The sequence below is a fragment of the Rhinoderma darwinii genome, chromosome 5, assembly GCF_050947455.1.
Source record: "Rhinoderma darwinii isolate aRhiDar2 chromosome 5, aRhiDar2.hap1, whole genome shotgun sequence".
NCBI classification, from domain to species: domain Eukaryota; kingdom Metazoa; phylum Chordata; class Amphibia; order Anura; family Rhinodermatidae; genus Rhinoderma; species Rhinoderma darwinii.
This window is the reverse complement of record NC_134691.1, coordinates 328,316,359-328,331,180: the sequence shown is the minus strand read 5'-3', so window position 1 is coordinate 328,331,180 and position 14,822 is coordinate 328,316,359. Positions and strand designations below refer to the sequence as shown.

Below are 14,822 nucleotides of genomic sequence, written 5' to 3'. Positions count from 1 at the left end.
GACAGCCCATTGTGTAATGCTTCATCTCTCCTGTGGTGGCACTGCAGGAAAATTAACTACTTGCCACTGGGTTTCCCTACAGATTACAGGTCACTGATCCCAGCAGCAAGACACCATGTGACCATTTTTATTTACACCCTATTAGGGAATTTTAAGTTAATACAGGGGGTTCTCTGTTCAGGATCCTCATCGCTCGGCCAGAGCGGAGAGCATTTACAAAGAGCGTCTCTCGCTCTTGAGGACCTGTCCTGCATTACACAGACAACCCATTGATATAATTGAGTACTTTGTATGCTTAATTTCACCTGTGGTGGCGCTGCAGGGAAATTGAACACTGAGTGCTAGGTTCCCCCAAAGATTACAGCTGATCGCTGAAGGTCTACTTATTGTCAAGGAAACCTTCTAACAAGAGGACACCTTAAACACTGGGGGACCGTTCTAACAAAAAGTTATAGTCTAACGCCGACAACCCCTCTCAGCTTATACTTACTGAAGATTTCAAGGCCTCAATAACAGATTTAAGAGCTTCACATTCATTAGTAAGAGCCTGTACAACGGCATACTGCTCCCTCCTCAAAGCGTCGGCTTCACTAATGTGCCTGGCTTCCATGTCAAGGATCTCAGCTGCATGGAGCTCTTGCATCTGGTTGATCTTATCCGTGTAGCGCTCCATTAATTCGGCCACTTCCTCCGAGGTGTTGCTCAGGCGAGCAGACTCCAGCTCTTTCTGAACTCCTATGTGCTTGTGATGGATTTGTGACGTCTGATTGCTGTTGTTAACACTTGAGACTTTGTCGGTCTGTGAGGATGATGAGGATGTTGATCTGTCCATGGTGGTCCAATCTGGGCTTCTCACACTATCGGTGCAATCTATACCCGCCATAGTTTGTTGTCGCTCTTCTTGAAGTTCCTTCTTCATGTAAAATGCCAACTTCTCCTCGGCATTAGCAAGACATTTCTTCACTTCCCGAAGGTCTACTTCGAGATGTGCCAAGTTAGATTCTTTAACCTATAGGATGTTTATAAGGATTACATTTAAAGGGAACTGGACAGCTTCATAAAATGGAGGCAGCCACGCTGCTGGCTGACCTCACAATCATAAGAAAATGCACAATGAGTCTTGTTCTTCATTCCTAACAAGTACCGTCCATGATGTCCACAAATGGATGGAGTTTTCCCAGTAATATTTGAATAAAGCTTGAAAAGTACCGTCACTAAGTTGAACTGGTTTACTGTCCTGAACAGCGCTGTCTCCCCGATTCCAGCGCTGTTTTTCTTTTTTCCCTGGACCACCCTGTTCCAGAGATATGGCCCACTGTTTTGTTGACTCTCTTTATGCTAATTTGCCGTAGTTAGTCAATGGGGCGGAGCTAGCTACCCTGCCTCTGACGCTGACCAATCAGCGCAAGACAGCTTGAGGGTAGTTCCTGCCCTGTTGGCTAGCCACAGCAAATTAGCATAGAGGGAGCCAACACTACAGTGGGCCATATCTCTGGAACGGGGTGTCCAGGGAAAAAAAATAAAACAGCGCTGGAATCAGGGAGACAGAGCTATTCAGGTCAGCAAACCAGTTCAACTTATATGACCTAGTATACAGTACTTTTCAAGCTTTATTCAAATATTAAATCTCTTTAAGATTGTACTTTTTGTCTTTCTTTGACTTTCAATTCCTCATCATTTCCAAGATCTCTGATTGCTGACAATGAAATGAAACACTGGTTTACATGCCTGTCCTCACCTACTACTGTTCACTCAGCTAGGGTTTTTAGAATTTATTGGTATATGAACTTTCAACCTGGAGTGAGGGTAGGAAAGAGAAGTGTATGGTGTGTTCAGTTTACAGAGGAATGCCTGTACTGATACATCGTAACAAACCCATGAGCTGGAAAAACAGGACTAGGCCAAAACTGGCTTTCAGTTACTGAATGCAAACAATGAATGTTTCCATTCACTGATAGCAAGCAGAGATCCTGCAAATGTTACATCAGTGGGTGTAAAGGTAGCAGTCACGTAGGCCATGGCGCCTGAGGAGGCCCAGAGAATCCTCTACCACATAAGAAGACACCAGTGTTATAAATGGTACATGGTAGGTGGGGGCCCTGTTATAGATTTGCATTGGGGCCCAGAAGCTACAAGTTACGCCTAGCATTATATAACTGCACCTAGGACTGGTTTCCATTTATCAATACTTCACCAAATATCTGTAGACTGCTAAGAAGGATATTATTTTATCTCAGCATTTTTACTATGCCGATAAATCAGTATTTCCCCACCGTCAGCTCCTCTTTCCGTTTCTCGGCCATCTCTCGGTAATGGCACAGCTCTTCTTTAGTAGCGGTCGCTTCTGCTTTAATACTTTGCAGCACATTTTCCAGATGAGTCGCAGTGTTACCCTCAGACTGCTTAACAATTCCCTGTGGATACAGAAAGGTCAGAGCGTCAGTCACATAAAACATGAACATTTTACTACTTGAGGACCAGGCCAATTTTGGCCTTGAGGACATGAAAAATATTAAGATTTTGCCCCTTTGCATTCTGATGGTCATAAGTTTTTTGTTTTTGCTTGACGCAGTGTATAAGGCTTTTGCTGGACGACCTGGACTATAGTTATGTGCCATTTTTTAGTACATATACAATAGCATTTAATTTATATTCATTTTAATTTTTGGCAAAAATGCAGTAAAAACAAATTCTGCTGCAGCGTTTATTATTATTTTTTTTATGCCATACACGGATTATCATAAATCAAGCTATAAATTTATATAAAAATGTTTGTTACGGCAGTGAGGACACCAAATACGTCTATATTACTTAACGTCTTGAGACTTATATTTATTAAAGTAAAATAAAAGTAAAAAAAAATTCATTTATTTTACTTTAGGGGAATTTTTTTACTTTTATTTCGTAACTATAATGCACTGCCATATATCTATATGTTAGTATATTAGCCTGTGTACTAATAGTACAAAGGCAGTTGTTAGGGCCGTCTGACCATACAAGGGAATTTCTGTGAGGCGATCAAAATGGGTCCCCCCTCATTCTCTCCCCTTGTATTCTGCAATCAGCGTTCCTTACAGCATACACAGAGTTAAACGACAGAGGATCTGAGGTTTCTTTGTTATTTGGCCTTTGAGCTGTGTATTTCCGCTGTTGCCCAGCTTCTGATCACACGGGCACAGCAGCAGTGACCGCGCGATCAGCATGACGAGTATGACCTACTGCGATGACTCAGGTAGTGTATACTTTTGCAACTAGTTTTTTTATTTCCCTATTGCACCTCAAGAAGCAACTTTGTATATAGTCTTCATTAAAGACCTCCCAAACATTAGGTATACAGCTCTTCTGCAGACTTATGCATCTCCATGGTTACAGGCTACAAACAATCCTTGTGTAGACTGATCCTGCAATCATAGGTCACTCCCTTCCGTCGGCCTCTGGTCTACGGTCGGCACGAAGAGGAGGCAGATGGAGTGGAACACGTGACTGCAGGATGAGACTACACAGGGTTTTGTCTGTAGTGACTGCAAGGTGACCGCCATATGCGTGCTTAGGTTTTAGTGCAATAAATTAGTCATCTTACTAGGGGTAGCAGGACATCCTTTTGCCTTCAAAAGAAAGTAGACGCAGATAGTACTAACTCCCTGGTGGGTCTTGGTGCCTAACACAGCCATAGACATTGATCGGTGGTCCGACATTCCAACCAGTGAAACATCTTTATTATGTCTGTGCAGGCAAGATGGAAGAGGCAACCAGAGTGGGCTGGATCCCACTTCTAAATCATTTGGCTGATGTTGTCTACCCATAGATACAGAGAAGGTCTATGGTTACCTTTACCAAGACTGAATGTGTATTATTTATCTTTAAACGCAAAAAATTTTAGCTAAAGAAAAAAACAAAAAAGAAAAAAAAAAGTACAAATATCACTAAGAATTCGGCAAGAACCGTATTTTCATTTGCTCATGAGCGGAGTAGACAATGATCTACCTGGGATGGTGCACAGCTCACGGTCTTTGATTCACTTTTTGCCCGGTTAATGTCCATTTTCCCCCTACTGCCTTCCAAAACTTGCTGCAGTTCACGGAGTTGTTTCTCTTTCTCGGCCGCTTGTTGATTCGCGATATTAACTTGCTCCCGTTCCACCTGTAGCTGCTCATGGAGGTCGGACAGCTGCTTCTCCAACTCCAACAATCTCAAAGAGAGCGCCGATAACTTTGACTCTGCTTCCTCCTCTGTGGAAGGTAATGAAACATGAGCCTGCCATGTCCTGGGTTCTTCTTCCATCATGAAAGGTCTATCATGTAAGTGTCTTGTGTGCGCTTGAATGGCTTTAAGCTGGGCATCGCTCACAAGAGCTGCAGCCACGTTTTCCCTGAGGGCGTCCTCCAAGGCCAACATCATTTGACCGTGTTGATCGCTTTCAGCTTTTGCTTGCTCTTTCAGTGTTTCAATCTCCTGTAGATACAGTAACATTTCCAAGTCTTTCTCTTTAATGACTTTCTGCATTTCCTGCAACTGATACTCCATGGTGTCTATTGTGTTCTGCATGGTCTCCTGTACCGAGGTAAGCAAAACTTGGTTTGTCAAGTGCTGCGCAGTCTGATCTCTCAATGTTTCCTCTACATCATCGTACATTCCATCTCCACTAGACTTCCTTTGCAAAATATCTTGGCCATCTATGTTGTCCTTAGCCCTTAGAAATTGTCCCGAGTCTACTTCTAAAGGCTTTACATCTCTTTTGGCCTCAAGTAAATTGGTGTCATTGGTCTCCCCATTCATTAGCTGCCTCGTTTCCTTCTCCTTATCTCTAACTTGCTGTATGCTACTTTCCTGCTTTCCTACAGAGGACTTCTTTAGTTCGGCTTCTCCCAATTTTTGGTTTAATGTTTCCATCACATCTCGTAGCCGTTCAATCTCCTTTGTTTGTTGGCTTACTAGGTTTTGTTGGTTTAGATACTGTTGCAGTTCTGAATCTTTCTGTTCTATAACTTTTTGAAGCTCTTGTATCCGTGACTCCATGTTGTGGATAATATTCAGTGTGGTCTCCTCTTTGGATCTAAACATTGCTTGGCTTGACACCGGCTCTGCTTGCTTTTCCCTTGGGTTAAGCTCTGCTTTAGGGTCATCTTCGATCTTCACTTCTGTGTGTTTTTTATACTCTTTTAGCTTTTCTAGTTCTACTTTTAACGTGGCCATTTCCATTTTTGTCTCTTCAAGCTCTGTTTGTAAGACATGGTTACCATCCAGGTCTTTCTGTACCTCTATATTTTCTGTAATAGTTGGTCTATGGCTTCTCTTATTTTCCCTATCCTTTTTAGTGGCGCCAGAATCCATTGAGACATTTTTCTCTTCTTTCGAGAAGTCCCTGACCGTCTCCTTCAGCTGTTCAATCTCTTGTGCTTGCTGGTCGAGCAGGTCTTTCTGATTCCTATACTGCAACAATTCTTCATCCTTGAGATTTATGGTGTTTTGAAGCTTCTGTATGTGTAACTCCATATCCTTTGTAGTAGTTAAGGTGGTCTCCTCCATGGATGTTATCACAGCTGGACTTCCCATGCTTTGTGCTGCCTGGTCTTGACTCGTCACTTGACGTCCATCATCAGCTCCAACATTTCTAGACTCATCACCTTCTAGAACGTCTACAGATCTTTGAAATAATTTTAGTTTCCCCAGCTCTTCTTCCAACGCGGCCATCTCCATTCTCGTTTTCTCAAGCTCTGCCTTTATTCGCATGACCTCACCTTCATCTTCTCCAACCTTTTGCAGAATAATTTCTTTATTTTCTATTAATATATCTGGGTGGTATGTTTGACTCACTCCATCTTTTGTTTTGATGTCTTTTATCTTTTTTAGCTCTTCCTTTAACAAAGTCATTTCCATTCTGGTCTCCTCAAGTTCTGCTTGTAGAGCATTACTACTATCTCGGTTTTTCTGGACCTCCATGTTTTCTCCATGGCCGGTTTGACTTTCTCCATCCTTTGTGATGACATCAGGCTCTATTGAGATGTTCTGCTTTTCTTTTGTGAAATCCTCCTGGACCTTCTTCAGGTGTTCGATTTCTTTTGTTTGCCGGAGGAGCAAGTCTTTCTGATTCGCGTATCGCAACAACTCAGAATCCTTAAAATTGATAAAATTTTGAAGTTCTTGTATTTGTAAATCCATATTCTTCAATGTAGTATCGGGGGACTCTTCCTTGGATGGAATCATAGTCGGAGTTATTCCTGGATGATCTAGTGTCTCCTTAGATGATACTTGTTCTAGATCAGTCACTAGAGGTCCTTCTATAGTTTCAACTTTCTTAGATTCCTCATAGTCCTTTGTGTCTATCGGCCTTTGAAACAATTTTTGCTTTTCCAATTCTTTTTCCAATACAGCCATCTCCAACCTAGTCTTCTCAAGTTCCGCTTTTATTATAGCCAGCTGACCCTCATCTTCGTCAATCTTCTGCCGAAGAATTTCTGCATTTTCTATCAAAGAAGTTTCCCTTTGACCATCTTTTGGGATTTTCTTCTCTGTATCTGCCAATTCCTGCTGTAAAAGCCTGACCACATCAGTTAGTCGCTCTATTTCCTGATTTTGAAGCAAGGGTGACGCGTTTGTGAGCTGCAGGAGTTGGGAATCTCTTTCACGGACAGTCGCCTGAAGATCTTGCAACTGAATCTCAAGTCGATCGATTGTGTCCTTGGAAGCCTCTTCGACAGATGCAAGCAAGGCTTCGACTGCCAAGTACTGAGCAGTTTTCTCTCTTAACCCTTCAGTCAACCTCTCGACGTCATCACGATCCTTCTTCGCAGACACCTCACTGATTATAACCTTTTCTGAAGACTCTCTATTTTTCTCCAACTCTTCTTCTAATTGTCGAATTTCAACCTTTGTCGTGACCATCTCCTTATTCAAAAATATTTCATCAGCATTATTTACGTCAGTGTTGAATTTTTCCGAGCCAACAGAACAGGGTTGATGTCTGGAAGACTCTATTTCTATAGATTTTTTAACTTTGTCTTCAAGTTCAATCTGAAGTCTTTTTACCGTCTCGTCCAGGTCTTTCATCACTACAGTTTGTTCTTCCAGCATTATAATTTGCTCATCCTTCCTTTTAATAACTTCTTGCAGTTCTTTCAATTTGGACTCCAAGTTCTGCATAGTAATTGGCACGTCCTCCTGCAAAGGCTCCGACAATTGGTTTGGGGGCACAGTGGAGATCTCGTTCCTCCTTTCGGTGTTATAAGAGTTCTCGAGCTCTACCACCATATTGTTCACTAATAATCTACTTGCAGCCACATTCTCTTCTTCCATGCTTATAAATGGGGCATCTCCTTGACCAATCATTGGCTGTAAAATTCCCTTCTTGTCATCCATGTCTTCATATTGGTGTTTATCGGTGAAGTCCATGGAAACTTTCTGCTCTATACGAGACAACTCCTCTTGTAGTTTTTCTATTACTTCATTGAGCTTTTCTATCTCCTCCTCACTGTTCTTCTTCAAACGTTCCTGGTCACTTTTCAAGCATTTAATCTGGCTTTTGTACTCCTTAATTTGTTCATTTTTCTCTTCAATCACCTGAAAATTTAAGGGGAAAAAGAAATACCAATGAATTTTATTTTTATTTGCAACACAAAAATAAATATATGAATGAATGAATGAACCTTCGTAATCAGCATGAGTCAATAGATGTCCCAAAATAATGACAATTTACTGTATAATGTATGTACATTCCTTTACATGAGGTCTTTCCTTAAGACTGACAGGCAACAAGACTTCGTGACTAATGAGATATATTTACTTCAGGTTTGGCTTCCAGTACCATCTCTACGCTGACGACACCCAACTATATACCTCTCCCCGTGACATCACCCCAGCTCTAATACAAAACACCAGTGACTGTCTGTCCGCTGTCTCTAACATCATGTCCTCTCTCTATCTGAAACGGAATCTTTCTAAAACTGAGCCTCTTGTGTTCCCACCATCTACTAAACCTGATGTCTCCATCTCAGTGTGTGGCACTACCATAACTTCGCAGCAGCACGCCCGCTGTCTCGGGGTTATTTTTGACTATTTCCTTTACTTCACACATTCAATCCCTTTCACGCTCCTGTCACTTTCCCCTCAAAAACATCTTCAGAATCCGCCCTTTTCTTACTGTGGAAACAGCCAAATCTCTCATTGTTGCTCTGATTCCCTCTCGTCTTGACTCCTGTAACTCATTACTGATCGGTCTTCCCCTCACCAAACTCTCCCCTCTCCAATCTATTCGGAATGCAGCAGCCGGGCTCATCTCTGACCAACCAACCGCTACACCAACGCCTCTACCCTGTGCCAGTCACTGCATCACTACACCAGTACCTCTACCCTGTGCCAGTCACTGCATCACTACACCAGTACCTCTACCCTGTGCCAGTCACTGCACTGAGCCGCTATACCAATGCCTCTACCCTGTGCCAGTCACTACACCAATACCTCTACCCTGTGCCAGTCACTGCACTGAGCCGCTATACCAATGCCTCTACCCTGTGCCAGTCACTACACTGATACACCAACACCTATACCCTGTGCCAGTCACTACACCAATACCTCCAGCCTGTGCCAGTCACTGCACTGAGCCGCTATACCAATGCCTCTACCCTGTGCCAGTCACTACACTGATACACCAACACCTATACCCTGTGCCAGTCACTACACCAATACCTCTACCCTGTGCCAGTCACTGCACTGAGCCGCTATACCAATGCCTCTACCCTGTGCCAGTCACTACACTGATACACCAACACCTATACCCTGTGCCAGTCATTACACCGCTACACCAATGCCTCTACCCTGTGCCAGTCACTGCATCACTACACCAGTACCTCTACCCTGTGCCAGTCACTGCACTGAGCCGCTATACCAATGCCTCTACCCTGTGCCAGTCACTGCACTGATACACCAACACCTATACCCTGTGCCAGTCACTACACCAATACCTCCAGCCTGTGCCAGTCACTGCACTGAGCCGCTATACCAATGCCTCTACCCTGTGCCAGTCACTACACTGATACACCAACACCTATACCCTGTGCCAGTCACTACACCAATACCTCTACCCTGTGCCAGTCACTGCACTGAGCCGCTATACCAATGCCTCTGCCCTGTGCCAGTCACTACACTGATACACCAACACCTATACCCTGTGCCAGTCATTACACCGCTACACCAATGCCTCTACCCTGTGCCAGTCACTGCATCACTAAACCAGTACCTCTACCCTGTGCCAGTCACTGCACTGAGCCGCTATACCAATGCCTCTACCCTGTGCCAGTCACTACACTGATACACCAACACCTATACCCTGTGCCAGTCACTACACCAATACCTCTACCCTGTGCCAGTCACTGCACTGAGCCGCTATACCAATGCCTCTGCCATGTGCCAGTCACTACACTGATACACCAACACCTATACCCTGTGCCAGTCATTACACCGCTACACCAATGCCTCTACCCTGTGCCAGTCACTGCATCACTAAACCAGTACCTCTACCCTGTGCCAGTCACTGCACTGAGCCGCTATACCAATGCCTCTACCCTGTGCCAGTCACTACACTGATACACCAACACCTATACCCTGTGCAAGTCACTACACCAATACCTCTACCCTGTGCCAGTCACTGCACTGAGCCGCTATACCAATACCTCTACCCTGTGCCAGTCACTGCGCCGCTACACCATTGCCTCTACCCTATGCCAGTCATTACACTGCTAAACCAATGCCTCTACCCTGTGCCAGTCACTGCACTGGACCGCTACACCAACACCTCTACCCTGTGCCAGTCACTGCACTGACCTGCTATACCAGTGCCTCTAATCTGTGCCAGTCACTGCACTCGTTGCCTATACCCTTCAGAATTAAATTCAAACGTATTACTCTCACCCACAAAGCTCTCCACAGTGATGCACCTCCTTACATCTCCTCCCTCATCTCTGTCTACCACCCTACTCGGGCTTTACGTTCGGCTAACGACATTAGATTAACATCCACCATAATCCGAACCTCCCACTCCTGTCTCCAGGATTTCTCTCGTGCTGCACCAGTCCTCTAGAATGTGCTACGCCAGATAATCAGATTAATTCCCAATATCCACAGTTTTAAACGTGCCCTAAAAATACATCCTTTTAGACAGGCCTATAACATTCCCTAATCTGACTCCTTTCCCTGGCCCCCTTTTACATTAGTCATAAGAACATAACCCCTTCATTCAGCAGTACCCCCCCCCCCACTCATTGCCCCCTATTACACTTCATGTCTGTCATACACGGATACAGGCTGGTGACGGCTCATGCAGCTTTATGTGTATTATCCCATGGGTATAAAAGATGGCCGGACCATTGTACTGAATAATCACTTCTTACATTTTATGTCTCCCCTATTTCCTCATAGATTGTAAGCTCTTGCGAGCAGGGTCCGCACTCCTCTTGTGTGAATTGTATATGAGTTTTGTCACTATGTAATGTCTGATATTGTTTGTTTCATGTTCCCTCTGAATTGTAAAGTGCTGCGGAATATGTTGGCGCTATATAAATAAAGATTATTATTAAAGTGTTGCCGTGTATGAGAGAAAATACAGCTTGCGGCCAGTGCTATATGCCAGACTTGGGGAGAAGTGTCCGCTGGGTGGCTCCCCCAGCCCGGCTCACTGTGATTGACAGTACTCTCCCTATTTGTATTTAGGTAGAGACCTGTTAATCATAATAAGGGAAGCCGCCAAGCCGACATTTCTCGCCAAACCTAATCTTCCTGACAGATTCCCTTTAAGGCCTAAAGGGTAACTAAACATTTAAAAAACTTTTGAAACGTCATAGTGACATGTCAGAAGTTTTGATCGGTGGGGGTCCGAGCACTGAGACCCCCACCGATCACTAAAACAAAGCGGCAGAAGCACTCGAGTGAGCGCAGTGAGGTTTAGTTTCTAACCAGCTTTGCTTGGAAAGTTGTATGGGCTCAATAGAAAGTCTAGGAGTCCGTACACCGCTCACTCGGCTATTGGAGGAAAGCCGTTCAGATACTAAACAGCACAGCACTCACCCGTGTACTACGGACGCTTCATTTTAGCGATCGGTGGGGGTCTCAGTGCTCGGATCCCCATCGATCAAAACTTCTGACATGTCAAAAGTTGTTTTTTTAAAGTTTAGTTACCCTTGAAACCAATATTCATAAAAATCCAGCATGTAAATGTAATAGGAACATATACCCAGCTTTAGTGACGTCGCTAGATAAAGACATGGAATAAGCTATGTCTTCATTCCTGCAATCTCCAAAGGTCAAAGGTCCAAATAAATGGGACTATAAATTACTTTGTTATCTGTGGCGGACTCAAGTTGTGCCTGTAATTTTTCTATTTGCTCGGTCAGCAGGTCAATTTCCTTGTCTTTCAGCAGCAATAATTCCTCCGTCTTTCTAGGTTTGGGATGAGACAGTTTCAAGGAGGAGTTTTCCGGATCTTCATGCTGTGAGTTTTCAACTTCATCCTGAAAATAAACCGGATATTAAGACTCAGAACCTATTTTAATAAAATTTCAATGCGAGCCACAAAATATGCAGGAACGTTGTTCATGAGATTATTTTTTCCCCGACTATTCCCATATATCTCTATTATGTGGTGTATGACTTCCCTATACGCTTTCAAAGTCCAACCAGATTAAAATCAGACTAAATATTTTTTACACTTTGGCTGTAAAGTGAGGATTATTTCTGAAGGTGGCCGTGTAGATGGATGAAGAGGAGTCTACTCCAGTGGTCCCCAACTGGTCGCCCTCCATCTATTGTGAAACTACAACTCTCATCATGATGGATATTGTCGTTTTGTAACAGCTGGAGATCCACAGGTTGGAGACCACTGATCTCCTCCGTGATTATCTTACCTTTAACCCTTTATTCGCTTGCTCTAGCTCCTGCAGACGGGTTGCAGACTCCTTCCTCTGGATCTCCAGCTGCATGTGGAGCTGCTGAACCTCTTCATTCTTATTTTCCAACTCTTCCCTGAACTGCTCGAGCTGCTCCACCAGGTTTGTGATCTGTTGGACATAAAACATAAGAATATAAAGTCTCGACATAGAATTTCTGATGATCAGGCCTAAAGATCTTCAGGCTGAACCATCCTTCAGCCTAGGACTATGTAATGTGTACGGCTGTATATGGGTGGAGGTGGGAGAAGCAATTCACACACAAAAGACCTCTGAAGGCATCTGGAACAATCTAACCCTAATATGAATGGTGTTTTAAAGTGTAGCTAAACGTTTGACAAACTTCTGACATGTCATAGTGACATGTCAGAAGTTTGGATTGGTGGGGGTCCGAGCAGTGAGGCCCCCACCAAATTGCTAGAACGAAGGTTTTTCCAGAAAAATCCAAACAGACACGAAGTGGCTGAGCGCTCACACGAGTGCTTCGTTCTAGCGATTGGTGGGGGTCTCAGTGCTCGGACCCCCGCCAATCCAAACTTCTGACATGTCACTATGACATGTCAGAAGTTTGTCAAACGTTTAGCTACACTTTAAAGAGAACCCATCACCTCTCCTGACATGTCCCTTTTAGTAAATATATGCTTTCTCCATGAAATTACAATGCCAGGGTGCCTTTTCTTACAACTCTGCATTATGCCATTCCTCTGTTATTCCTCCTGGAAACGTATAAATAAATGGACAACTGGGTGCTACCATTTCCATTTCAAAAGGGCATGTCCCTACTCCGACACTGTTAGACTGTCTAGGGACACACCATGTTGCAAAGGGGAATGGTAACGTCCAGCTGTGAAATTGTTCATACATTTCCAAGAGGAATAACAGAGGAACGGCACAACACAGTTTGAAGAATGGATGCTGCAGTATTGGAATTTCATGGGAAATACAAGTATTTACTAAAACACATATGTCACAAAAGCTAATGTGGCCTCTTTAAAAGGGATTGTGTTACAGCTTAACTTCTTTCATGAATAGGCATGAGCTGCAACACAAAATCAAGGGATGCGCTGTTTCTGGAAAAAAAAGCTACATGTATTGTAATCTCAGACATGGATCGGATGCTAATAATATATGTGGATGTTATTAGATAGAGAAAATTAAATCCTCTAAATTACTCCAACACTTTCGGGGTACCCTGGTATTATAACTAGATCTGCCACAAACCATGAGAGGAAATTCCTGACTATAAATAATCAGCCAGGTCCCGGATTCCAGGAGGGGTCACGGGAAGCGGTGAATATGTAATGTATTAATTTTCAGGATTTAAAGCAAACACATCACCTCCTTCTCTTTTCGGTCTATTGCTTCTCTCTCCACCTGCAGTTGTGCTTCGAGAGGCATTTCTCCCTTTAATCCAATGACAATAGAGGGTCTTCTGTCCTCCACCTTGGAAATAAATTCAGAATTACGGTTACTGTATAGTTATATGATGAGGAGAAGCCGCAACGAGGGGAGAAGGCGCTTTAAATTTATATTCTTCGATACGATTGCATTGATATGCTTTCAATTTTGCAGGATTTTGGGCATCATAGGTTTCATGTAACGTGGGTTTGGATACGAGGCCTCATTCTGTACTCTGTATTATTGTATTTCAATCTATGTGACTGCGAGTCTGTATTTTTGTTACATTTTCAAAAAATTGTTTAATAAAAATCTATTGAAAATAAATTCATATTCTTCATTGAATAAGAAGAGGATTTGCCTCCTACTCCTAGTGTACTTTTTTTTTTTTCTCTAACAAATGATGAGAACATAAAAGTGTTCGTTGTCACTTCTAGCAATTACACGCTTTTATACAGGAACTCAATTAATTGGACACCCCCCTCTGAGCCATTCATGAAAAGCAGAGTTAAAGAGGATCTGTCACTAGTTTATGAATTCCCTATTTCCTAACTAATCTAATAGACGCTATGATGATGATAACTACAGTGTGAATTGTGTTTTAAAAACATTTATTATTTGCAAAGTTCTGAGCATTTTTCTAAATATGCTAATGTGGCTCTAATAGCCAAATAGGAGGTGACTCTTTATTTTCTCTCTGGGCGGTGTAATGTTTTCTGTATGACGCTGTCCAATCAGCATACAGCATCTCCCCCTTCCCTGCCCAGCAACACAGTGTGATCATATATTATGCGACTGTGTATTCAATTAGTGTAAACTTTTGTTGTTTCACAGCTAGAACTGGTGCCACATGAAATATTAGAATCTCCTCTTTCATATGCCACCAAAACCGCTGTTCCAGGGGGTCCACAGCCGGAGATATGGCTATTTGAAGTGATCCCCCTTCCCTCCAGCCTCAGTCTCTCACACTGTGTGAAGCAGCTTCATGCTGATAGGACAGCATCAGAGGCTGTGTGGAGGCTCCACCCCAGGAGAATCGCTGCTGTTACCTTCCACTTGTCTAGTATAGGCTCATTTACATATTTAGAAAAAAGCTAAAATGTTTAAATAATAAACGTTTTTGGACACAATATTCACTAGTATTATCAGTGTGACAGCGTCTATCAGATTACCTAGGAGATTGGGCATTACTAAACTAGTGACAGATCCTCTTTAAATTAGAAAAATGTTTCTGTCGCCACTAGGGGGAGCTCACTGGATATAAATGATAGAGTTCAGTGGGAGCGGTTTAAATCCTTATGCAATGAGCTCCCCCTAGTGGTAGCTGCAGGCAAACTGAATTTTATCATGTAACTTTGGCTGTTCGAAGATTTAGATTACACAAGATTAAACTATAGGTATATTTACCTGCCTTAAACTAACCCCACTAACCTCTGCACGATCCCAAACCAGCAGGGTTACCAATCATCCGTAAATTTCCTGACAGTCCGT

At 43.1% G+C, this 14,822-nt stretch overlaps 1 protein-coding gene across 7 annotated transcripts in view; it reads right to left on the bottom strand.

Moving 5' to 3' along the window:
- AKAP9 (A-kinase anchoring protein 9) overlaps nucleotides 1-14,822 on the bottom strand; it is a 202,831-nt gene that overhangs the window by 22,011 nt on the left and 165,998 nt on the right. For all 7 annotated transcript variants that reach the window (XM_075827679.1, XM_075827681.1, XM_075827680.1 and 4 more), the window contains 6 exons: nucleotides 13,272-13,376; nucleotides 11,892-12,044; nucleotides 11,325-11,498; nucleotides 3,985-7,557; nucleotides 2,274-2,414; nucleotides 491-1,009 (listed from right to left, as the gene is read on the bottom strand). In XM_075827679.1, the coding sequence (XP_075683794.1) occupies nucleotides 491-1,009; nucleotides 2,274-2,414; nucleotides 3,985-7,557; nucleotides 11,325-11,498; nucleotides 11,892-12,044; nucleotides 13,272-13,376 (4,665 nt within the window). The remainder of the gene's footprint in view (nucleotides 1-490; nucleotides 1,010-2,273; nucleotides 2,415-3,984; nucleotides 7,558-11,324; nucleotides 11,499-11,891; nucleotides 12,045-13,271; nucleotides 13,377-14,822) is intronic.